The 11,533-nt window shown below is 38.3% G+C and overlaps 1 protein-coding gene across 1 annotated transcript; it reads left to right on the forward strand.

The window, feature by feature from the left end:
- The first annotated feature begins 248 nt into the window (after positions 1 to 248).
- Positions 249 to 10,598, forward strand: ATMAP65-6 (Microtubule associated protein (MAP65/ASE1) family protein). Its single transcript, XM_077380099.1, has 12 exons — positions 249 to 757; positions 1,660 to 1,863; positions 3,447 to 3,707; positions 4,409 to 4,624; positions 4,729 to 4,884; positions 4,963 to 5,122; positions 5,339 to 5,490; positions 5,741 to 5,828; positions 5,939 to 6,012; positions 6,105 to 6,179; positions 9,681 to 10,032; positions 10,163 to 10,598. The coding sequence occupies exons 1-11, from the start codon at positions 686 to 688 to the stop codon at positions 10,020 to 10,022; spliced, it is 1,800 nt and encodes a 599-aa protein (XP_077236214.1). The 5' UTR covers positions 249 to 685; the 3' UTR covers positions 10,023 to 10,032; positions 10,163 to 10,598.
- Positions 10,599 to 11,533: the final 935 nt, after the last annotated feature.

Below are 11,533 nucleotides of genomic sequence, written 5' to 3' on the forward strand. Positions count from 1 at the left end.
TTTTCTCTACTGCTTGGTAACGGAACTCATCTTCTTTAGTTGCACGGTTGCACAAAGAGGAGTGTCATTATAAAATTAGAGAGTGCGATCTCATCACCTTTTTGACCTTTTTTTCTCTGTCGGTCTCACACTTATACCTACACTCTTCCATCATAAACCCCTCATTTTTCTTCTTTCTTTCCCAGTTAATCTCGGTCTCAGCCGTCACTCATATAGTCATATCAACATTATTTCTTTCTCAGAAACCCTAACCCTCTCTCTCTCTCTCTCTCTCTCTAGTTCTTTAATGGCGTTTTTCTCCTCTGTAAAACTCTGAAACCTCGTTCTATTTCTCACCCGCTTTGACAGCATTCTGTTTCCTATGTCAGAAGCCCTTAGAACATTCTTCTCCTATCTGTCTCGTTTTTTTTTGGTTCTTTAATGGAATTCTCTTGCTGTAAGTCTTCAGATCTGATAGTGTCTCTTCTTATATCAATGTACTTCGTGTCTTTGGTTTTTGTCTTAAACCCCTCGTGCTTTTCTTTTCCCTAGATTTTAACACATTTTCCTCGTTTCTTAGAGGTTGCCTCGTTGTCTTGAAACTAGAGTTTTCGAGAGGGGTTTTGGAAGAGCTAGGGTTTCGGTTTTCTTGTTTTTTTTCTTCTTTTCTTTAGTTTGGTTGCAAAAAGTTCCCTTTTCTGCACAAATGCAAGTGCTCGAGAGCCCAAGAAGCTTCCTTATGGATACTAGCTGCGGTGCTTTGCTCAGAAAACTCCAGGTCTTTTTCTTCTTCTCTCTCTCTCTCTCTCTCTCTCTCTCTCTCTCTCTCTTATTTTCTGATGATCTCTTGGGCTTCTATTTTTGGGAAGAAAGGGGCATGTATGGACTTTGTTATAGTATTTTTTTTGCCCTAGTTGCTAAATATTGTAGACATTTTAATTCTGTTTGCAACTGAAATTTGGTTTATTCTTATTTCTTCAATTTATTTTTACAGTACTGTTAATTTCACTTAAAAAATTTATGGTTTGTTGAGAAATTGAAGAAAGTATTCGGTATGGAAATGCAATTAGTTTTTAAATATCTCGTTGTTGTTTTCTTTATTTTGTTTTTTTAATACTATTTTTCTCTTTCGAATTTTTGTCTTTTTTTTAAAAACTGGTTTCTCATAACGAGTTGTTGAGAAATTTTAGAAAAAAAATGGCAAAGTTTTAATTTCTGAGAAAGGGGGATGGGGGAGTTAAACATGAGGGCTTCTCTAGCAACTGTATTTCTTCTCTTTTGAATATTTTGTGTTTTAAGAAAATTATAACAGATTTCTTATAACGAGTTCTTGAGAAATTTTAGATTTATGAGGCTTTGTCACAATATATGTTTCTCTTTTTTTGCCGTTCAAAAATAAAATAAAATGTTTCTCTCTCTTTTTTTTTTATTCTTTCTTCTTCTTGAACAAGGTTAACATTTTTCATTATTTATTGAAGAGTAATTGGGGAAAATTTTTTCTTAAGAAGTTTTCCCAAATTGGGTCTTCTAATTTTAGTTGAATGCGTTTAGGAATTCACTACTTTCTCTGCCAATGCATCCTGTTACTTATATTCTCTATTAAAAGAAAAGCTTAAAAAAGATTGAATGAATTGAACTGTAGTTTTAACACTTTAAAATTGTTGTTTATTGTTGGAGCAGCACATATGGGATGAGATAGGTGAGACTGAAGAAGAAAAGGATCGCATGCTGTTAGAGCTGGAGAAGGAGTGCCTAGAAGTGTACCGGAGGAAGGTTGATGATGCAAGCAATGCCAAAGCACGTCTTCTTCAGTCTGTTGCAGCCAAAGAAGCTGAGCTTGCAACGCTCATGGCTGCCCTCGGGGAAATTAATCTTCATTCTCAGGTATCTTTTAAGGATTGAGAAAGATGTATTCAATTGTTTTCCTTTTCCTGATAGCCTATGTATCAAAGGTCTCCGCCATAGGTGTAAAACTCTCCCGCGTCATTGTGGACTTGAGTCAACTCCCTTTTACCTTGGCTGCGCTCTGTGTTTTGCCCTATAGAGTCAATAAAACTCCTTTTGACTCTCCCGAATTATGACCACATCAGCTGAGTACTCAACCGTGTCAATCGAGTGCCCGGTCACATCGTGCTGAGTCAACTAGGATTTTCTTCGGCCACATTTTAACCTGCATCTGCATTTTGAAACACTGGTCTCCACAATGTTGCCGGTGGTTTAGAACTTCTGGTATCAAACATAACGTTTGGGTTTTATAGTTAGGATGAGTTGTTTAGTTTACTAATCATGGCATGCAGAGCGATTGACATTGTGCATGAGATTGAGAAAGCCATTTCTTGAAAAAGAGAAGCTGATTCTCTTTATTAAAAGGATTTAGAGTTAATTGTTTTCAGAAATTGGTCAGTCATGTCTAATTAACTGTTGCACTTCTTTAAGCCTTTGATACACTGGAATGGCTAATGATTACTGGTGAAATATGTAATAAATTATGGTCTTCAGTCACATTTGTTACGAGATCTCAGGTTTCCATCCCCTGTTCTTCAGGAAGTATCTTTGGGTATAGATTAATATTTCTGCTGCATTTTATGTTTGCTTAGCTCCCAAGGGTTTGTGCCAGGTCATTCTTAGTGTCTGATAGCTCCCATGGATTTGTGACAGATCATGCTTAGTGTCTTTTATTGAAAGACATAAGCTGATTATGTTTAGTTGTTTACATAAAAACTCTGAATTATTTCCATTCGGAAATTGATAAGTCATGTCTAATTGTCAGTTGCACTGATAAGCCTTCAGTTGGATTGGTTATGAGATTCCAAGTTTCCAACACAGTGGCTCATGTCAATATTTCAGGAGATTGATCATAGCCTATCTCACTGCAAACATTATCCGGTTTTTTTTTTTTTTTAATGGTAACTGTAAACGTTATCCGCAATCACTCATATGCACAGTCCGACAGTAAATTATGAAATGAAGGCATCATGGTTTGGGATCATTTGCCTGTACCTTGATTGTTAGTTTGGTCCTCACAGACACTTTCTATTCTTGGGTTCCTTTTAATGAATTTATTCGATCAATACGTCAAGCAAAATATATTCAAGTAGTATACTAGTTATTGCATTGCAAACATATTGTGAAAACTTGCACTTGTTTTGTTTGAATCCCGTAACTAAATTTCTAACCCTAAATTTTTGTTGTCTCATATTACATTATTGGAAATTAGGTTCTTTTAAGTGGCTAGTCTTTTTTATTCGCTTCTTCCCAATCATTTGCAATTTTTTGTTAGCAAACTAGGGTTAGCCTTTTTACCATCATGAATGTGGATGCTGTAACGAATCTCTTTTTCCCGTTGATATTCTAACTTAATTTGAATTTTAAAAAAACCTTTGCCGTTGATTCCATTCACATCTTTAACATTATCATGAAATATGAGCCTCAGGTGAGCTCATTGTTCTGTAAATTTTTGCATTCAGACAGAGGAAAGGCTAACATCATTGAAAGAACAACTTGCATCCGTCACCCCACTATTAGAAGATCTGAGAATAAAGAAAGAGGAACGCATCAAACAATTTACAGATATTAAAGCACAGGTTGAAAAGATTAGTGGAGAGATTTCGGGTTACTCGCATCGAAATGATTCTTTGGCTAGTCCCATTAATGTTGATGAACACGACTTGTCATTGAGAAGGCTGAATGAATATCAGACACATTTCCGCATCCTTCAGAAGGATAAGGTATGCATGGTTGTCAATACTTTTTCTTTTCTTTTCTGGAGAGAGCTTGCTGAATCGTATTATTAGCACCCTCTTTGTCAAGGGAGTTGGCGATATCATTTTCATCTCTCAAACACATGAAAAATCTCTAAAACCTCTTTAAAGATATGCACAAATTTCTAAGGACAATCACTCTTACACAAAGCACACCCTATCGTATTTGACCATCAATTCATATTCTGTTATTTTGATTATGTTAAAGGTTGTTGTCCATTGTCATGAGAGTTTACATTTGGTCATTTGGCTACTTTGATTGTAAACTAATTGCCAATTTATTACTGAAATGATAGTTCACCAGTTAGACTAGAGAAGGCATCAAGGGCAGCAAACATCACCACTTCCTGTTAGATTGATGAAAAATGTATCAATTGGAGGACCTTTGAGGAAGTAGCGGAAATAATATACTTAGCTACCTCGTGGCTCCGAATACTTGAAAACATATAGAAAACAGAAGTGACTATATGTGTGTATTGAAGAAAATAAGCATGAGAAAACACACTTGCATGTGCACACCATTCAAACGTGCAGGCAGTATGCATTGATGAATGTATGCATAAGGGCATGAGTATGTATGAGCTTGTTTACACATAGATAAGTATATACATCTTATGCTTTATTTTAAATTCTGGCTCTGACCCTGACCTAAATCCCCCTTCTACCAGTCTGACCGCCTTCATAAGGTTCTCGAATATGTAAACGAAGTACATAGCTTATGTGGCATGCTGAGACTGGATTTTGGGAAGGTTGTGAGTGAAGTGGATCCAAGTTTGCGTGAGACGGGTCAAGAGCATTCCACTACCATCAGCAATGATACATTGGACGGTCTTGCTCAAGCAATCCTTAAGTTGAATATAGAAAAGAAAGATCGTGTTCAGAAGGTAAGAGTAGGCGTGATTCTGGTTTTTATGTGGTGTGTTATATAAATAAACTCCTGTTTTGCTATTCAGATACCAAAAAATAAAAAAACTCTTTGGACTTGTAGTTGAAAGATATTGCGGCTTCTCTGTTCGAACTATGGAACTTGATGGATTCAGCTGAGGAAGAGAGGCGTCGATTTGGAAGGGTTACTTGCATCCTTGGATTATCAGAACATGAAATTACTGAAAGTAGTGTTCTTGCGTTGGAAGTAATCGACCAGGTTCTAAATTTGGCACCCACCTCACCTTATGTTTATATTTAAACAGTAGTTTCTCAGTTCTCTATTTATGCTTGACAGGCTGCCGCAGAGGTCGAGAGACTGACTAAACTGAAAGCAAGCAGAATGAAAGAGTTGGTTCTGAAGAAAAGGTTAGAGTTGGAAGAAATATGCAGAAGAGCACACATCGAACCAGATATGAGCACAGCTCCTGAGAAGGCGAATGCATTGATAGATTCAGGTATTTATTTCATCTTTAATGCAGCTGCAATATACATTTATGCCCTGTTGGTTTCAGATTGTGGAAACCGATGGTGAGGGCCCCAACCGATTATTGACCCAAAATTAAACATAAATTTGGGCCAATAATCGGTTGGGGCCCTCACCATTGGTTGTCACAATCTGAAACGAACAGCGCTTTGGTCCTGCAGTACCATCATACTACGTTCTTGTCCAGGTCTTGTGGATCCTTCTGAACTACTGGCCAACATCGAAGCACAGATAGTGAAAGTGAAGGAAGAATCTACAAGTAGGAAAGAAATTATGGACAGAATTGACAAATGGGTTGCTGCTTGTGAAGAGGAAAGTTGGCTTGAAGACTACAACCAAGTAAGCCTGTTTATCTATGGAGTTTCAATTCCATCTGTGTTATTGGGTTGGTGGACAAGATACCGGGATGCCGCATGCTCTCTTTTGTTCTCTTCTCTGGGTTTTTCATATCTTCAAGCTGTTGCTCACAAGTATTCTTTGTGAAATACATAGTAAAAATTGAATATACCATGTATTATTTGGAACTCATTGTTTTCTGAGGGCCACAGTTTCTGAGCATGATCTGAAGGTAACGCTTGCTGAGATGCAGGATGAGAACCGCTACAGTGCAGGAAGAGGCGTCCATATAAACCTCAAACGTGCAGAACGAGCTCGAGTGGCTGTAAACAAGATACCTGGTAATTTTCTTCTCTTCTCTTCTTTTTTTTACGATGATGCTATGCATAGACTGGGTATCCATTATTACTTTTTCAGGTTCTTAGGAGCTGATTGGGAACTTTATTTCCAGGTATTGTAGACAGTCTGATGAACAAGACATATGCTTGGGAAGAAGAAAGAAATATGGCATTTCTATATGATGGGGTGAGTAGGGAATTTGAGACCTCTTGAGGCATCGAGTTATTTTTTTAGTTTTTTTATTCTCTTCTGAGCCTGTGCACTTTTGCTATTTGCAGGTCCGGTTAGTGTCAATTTTGGAGGAGTATAAACTTACGAGACAGCAGAAAGAGGAGGAGAAGAAACGTTTCAGGGTATTGGTTGTTTTCACAATTATACTTTATTAGAATACGGGATTATAATTTTATAAAAGAGGACAGCAACCATTCAAAAAACTAAAAAATAAAAGAGGATAGCAGAAATCATGAATAGGGGAAAATAGATGTGATGTCCTATGGTTTAATAACTTTGATATTTACAAGTATATCCCTTAAGTATCTAATAACACTTAAGTAATACTAAAACACCACACTAGTTACTTTATAGACAATTCTGACACTCCCATCCCTTAAGTATCTAATAACACTTAATTAATACTAAAACACCACATTAGTTACTTAATAGACAATTCTAACACTCCCCCTCTAGTTGGAGCATATGTATCAACCATGCCCATATTAGAACACAAGCAAAAATTGATTCCAAGCAAGTTGACGAACACCTGTTAGAATTAGATCCTACCCAATGTTCTTCTGAGTAGCCCACAATGTCACGATTTCCACAACGATGATACACACGTACCTTACTAGGGGCACCTTTTAGGTACGTCAAAATTCTACACACAACTTCCCAATGGACCTATTTTTTATTCTCCATATTACTTACCACTCCCACGACAAAGGAAATGTCTGGCTTCTTTACAGTCAAATATTTGAGTTTCTCAACCAGTGTTCTATACTTTCTTCAATGTCAGTGCTACCTTCTGCATTCAACTTTAGATTGGGTTCCATTGGAGTATCAGCAGGTTAGGCTCCAAGCATTCTTGTCTCATGAAGGACATCCGTCACATACTTCCATTGATTCAGAACAACTCCCTTTTGTCCACGAGCTACTTCAATTCCAGTAAAGCACCTCAAGTGTCCCAAGTTTTTGGTATGAATTGTTTCAAATATTTCTTGGCTTCATCAATCCCTCATAAATCATTGCCAGAGATCTTAATATCATCAACATACATAATCAATATAACGATACATGATGCTCGTGGACAGGTGACTACAGCATGATCAACACGACTCCTGCGAAATCCGAAATTCATAACCACCTGATTGAATTTATCAAATCATGTTCGATGACTCTGCTTTCAGCTTGCTTTCTTAAACTTGCAACTTTACGAATCTCTCCCCAAGCAACAAACCCAGATGGTTGCTCCACATACAGCTCATTAGTAAGATCTCCATAGAGATGCATTTTTAATGACAAGTTGATATAAATGACCAATGCTAATTGACAACAGTAGAGATAAGCACATGCACGGAGGTTAATCGAGCAACACTAGAGAACATTTCAAAATAACACACAAAAAGTTTGGGTATTACCTTTGGCAGCTAACCTTGCGTTCAAGCGTTCCATGGGATCATCCGGTTGATAATTTATAGCAAACACCCATCTTCATCCCACAAGAACAACCCCCTTGAAGGGAGGAGGTAATTCCCACGTTAACACAGAGCATCCATTTGCCAATCCAAAAAAAAAACACAGAATATCCATTTCTACTCGCATGGCCTTCTTCTATGTTGAATGTGTTAGGGTCTTCTAATAAGTTCTAGGTATATGCTACATACACAGAAGAAAGAGACTAGGCAAAATGACAATAGGAAGAACAAAGATGAGCACAAGACCAAAAATTAGCAATAGAATGTTGTGTGCAAGAACACTTACCTTTCCAGATAGTAATAGGTAAGTCTAAGTCAGGAGCAACACGAAGATGTGTGGAATCTCTTTCAGAAGTAGACGGTTGGAAAGAGGGTTGAACCATTTGAGGTGGTACCTCAGTTGTTGGTATTCTGCGTGTATACACTTTTAGAGGCTTTTTAGGAGCAAAAGAAATAGGATTGCCATCAAGAGGCAATTGGACGAGGAATAGATATCAAGCATGTTACCTTAAGTAGAAAAATATGAGGTAACATCAGCACTGACATAAATCTTATGAGATACAAGATCAAAGCATTTATAGCATTATACCCCTTTTGAGTACGCATTGCGAAGTTGTCGTATCTGCCCAATATGTAAACACAAACCCGATTGTCCTCTCCAACGAATCAAGTGTCTCCAGCGAAATTCTTGGCGGATCTCCAATGTCCAAGTGTCTATAACGTCGTAATCTCCATAAGATGTCGAGATGGCGAGGATTGGCTCTAGCGAACCTCCAAAGGATGCAGACTGAGTGGCTCCAATCTCAAAATAGTCATGTCGAGGTAATATCGACGTCAAAATCCTTATGCTGAATATCTGGCTTATCCAGTGCTGAGCTGCAGCTCGTGATACTGTTCATGACTTGCATGCAGCAGCTTCAACCCCTCTTGTCGCACCTCCTTAATGTGGATTTTTGACCTTAGCATGACATTGGAGACTTTTTACCTTAGCGCGACATTGACCGGGGTAAGAAAAAGGGGTACGATCCAAGTCGCCTTGCATTCTGCGATCTAGTCCTGTCCGCCCTTATCACCAATCACCACAGGCTGGAACGACCTGCTCTGATACCAGCTGATTCGACCAAGGAGAAGAACACAAAATAAATCAAACATGGCTCCCTCTTCCGGGGGAACTTTCGCAGAAACGACTATTAAGACCCACCCAGAGATCCGAATCTGCGTTTCAAAATGTGGATGCGGCCAAAGTAAGTCCTACTCACTCAGCAGGACGTGATCGAGTACTTTGTTGACGCGACTGAGTACTTGGTTGACGCGGTTGTAACTCGGGAGTGTCAAAGGTGTTTTGATTAACTTTATAGGGCAAAACGCAGACTCGGACAAGAACACAACCAAGGTAAAAGGGAGTCAACTTTGGGGAGTCTACAATGACGTGGAAGAGTTTTGAAACTATAATCTGAATACATGACTTATTTGATCACATACTACTACTTAAGATAACGCCTTAGGATTCTCCTTCAGTTGACACGTCATGTGTCCCTCCTAACAAACTAATGCAGATAAATTCAAATAAATAACACTAACAAATATCCTAACAACTCAGCTGGAAGATGCGTGAAGGATAGCCTTGACAGCTACAAACTCGGCTAAGAGATACAGGAGAGATAATGGCTTCGATGCTTCCTACATGTATCATGCACACTTAGCCAACACGATAAACAGAGTAGTCCCTCCTATATATTTGTCATGAAGAGTGATGCACTGCAAGGATCAGGCAACTAACCATAAAGTTAGCTACACAGTATATATGCAAAAAAAAATGAGGACTATGTGGGGTCAATCAGTCCTTTTAGGGTCGAATAAAAAGAAAGGAAAAAGGTTCTTTAGAGTACAGATCAATGGATTAGTGCTCTGATACCATGTTAGAATATGGTATGAGGGTTGGAGAAAATAGTGAATAGGGTAAAATGGATAGGGATGTCTCATGGTGGACCATCACCTTTTATATTAATAAATTTTGATATTTACTCATATACCCCTTAGTATCGAACAACTCAAAGTAATACTAAAGTAACACCCTAATTACTTAATGGAAAATTTTAACACACCTCCATCTATGCATATCAAGCAATTAATCTTTGCCTTATTTTTCCTGGTTTTTGGCAGGATCAGAAGAAGTTACAGGATCTGCTCCTTACTGAGAAAGAAGCCATGTATGGTTCTAAGCCAAGCCCTAAAAGGACTAATAGTTTTAAAAAGGCAAACGGATTACGTACAAATGGAAATGGATCCATGACTCCCACACCTCGAAGACACACTGTTGGGTGTGCCACACCTGAGCTTATGACACCACGCTCTAACTCTGGACGTCAAAATGGATACTTTAAGGAAATGAGAAGATTGTCAACTGCACCACTGAATTTCGTGGCCCTATCGAAAGAGGATACCATCTCATTTGCATCTGTCTACGGTTCTGAACCCGGATCTCCACCTCAGGCTCAAATCTAAGCCTATATTGGTACTGCATGCTTTCTCGTGCTTTTTTTTTTTTGAATGATTGTTTCTCGTGCTTTTCCATTTCGTTTTTTTTAATATATCGTTTTAATTACCATCTCCTCGTTACATGCATTGGAATATCTAATCTACAGGTTTCTAGACAATGGAACTTGCATGGTTTTCGTATTTCTACTGGAAGAAAAAAGTACGGTGACTGTAAATTGGATTGACATGGAAGGACCTTGTGAATAAGAATGTAAACTAGTGTTTGAAGATGTGACGGGACTCCTGGTAATTAACATTGAAGAGCTTGAATGTGGGTGTAATCAGCGTGAGGATTTAGAAGTTTGGCAGCATTGGTGACACAGACGACTTGTGGTTGAAATCTGTTAAACATTTATCGGTTTTTGTGTAGAAATAGGGGCTAATGTGAAAGTGTTGGCAGGCTTCTGGAATCTAAATGCTTTTTCTTTATTTGTTCTTACATGTACATATTTTGCGGTACTTTGGTAGTATTTTAGGTATTTTGACAATAGTTACAGAGATTGTAAACATTTGCAATGCTAGAATTCTTCATCTTCAAGCCAATGTGGGTTTGCTATTGTTTTTAATGCGGCTGAGGGCATTATGTATGAGAGGTCCATATATGTGGGTGTCGATTCATACTTGCATGGATAACTTGAATTGCCCCCTGGTTTCTTTCTCCAGCGCATCATGTTTTATTTTTGGTAAGTAGTGCTTTGCTTAAATTCTTCCCGGCTTGAAGGAGGCCTTTCCATGACAAAAAGCACGGCCCAAGCTGAAGAAGGGATATCAAGGTTTTCCTCAAGGCTGAAGAACCGTGAAGAACCCCCCTCCTCACAGCTCATTCGTTAGTGTATGTCAGTGTAGAATGAGCCTTTATGGTGCTTACAGGAACCTATATTGCTGGTTACTTGCCAACGGTTTGTCTGCGTGCAGAACTGAGGCTGCAAATATACATGCTGGGGACTACAGGGGGTTCAGTTTTAATGTCAAATTTTATTTGCTTGACTACTTTTATTATTGAACCCAGGAGAAGTGAAACGGCGATGACCTTATCTCGGTCAGAAGTTTTCTTGAAATAAATTATATGGGTCTCACCTGTTCGAGTATCGAAACACTTCATTTGTTATACGTTGTTGATTTCTTTCCGCAAAAGTCTTGAATTGGAAGATCTTAGACCTCCAATTGCTGGCCTGTAAATGTACTGTTAAAATCTTAAAAAGGCAGCAAGGAGGTCGGTCTCCCATCTAGTTCAGTCTGTCTTATTTCATAATGTTTATATAATTTTGAGACTATTTGTAGTGGTATTAGGCTTTAAAATCGATTTAGAGATATGCTAGGGACCATTGCATTAGCCATTTCGTGGACTTGCTGTTGCAAGTCCATGAAATTCCTTTCGATATGGTCCCAAAATTTGAAATTTCGGCCAAAATCTGGCGAAACCGGAAAAACAATTTTTTCTTCGATATAAAATTTCGGCCGAAATTACCGAAACAGGT

The sequence above is a fragment of the Tasmannia lanceolata genome, unplaced genomic scaffold (genome assembly GCF_043159265.1).
Source record: "Tasmannia lanceolata isolate RefF3 unplaced genomic scaffold, GAP_Taslan_0.1 ptg000005l, whole genome shotgun sequence".
Taxonomy (NCBI): Eukaryota; Viridiplantae; Streptophyta; class Magnoliopsida; order Canellales; family Winteraceae; genus Tasmannia; species Tasmannia lanceolata.

Excerpts from the sequence above, each read along its gene's own strand:
- ATMAP65-6 (XM_077380099.1), top strand. The coding sequence starts at position 686 with ATGCAAGTGCTCGAGAGCCCAAGAAGCTTCCTTATGGATACTAGCTGC. Across the intron at positions 4,625-4,728 it reads AGAAAGATCGTGTTCAGAAG|TTGAAAGATATTGCGGCTTC; the intron begins GTAAGAGTAGGC and ends TTGGACTTGTAG. Across the intron at positions 5,123-5,338 it reads GAATGCATTGATAGATTCAG|GTCTTGTGGATCCTTCTGAA; the intron begins GTATTTATTTCA and ends GTTCTTGTCCAG.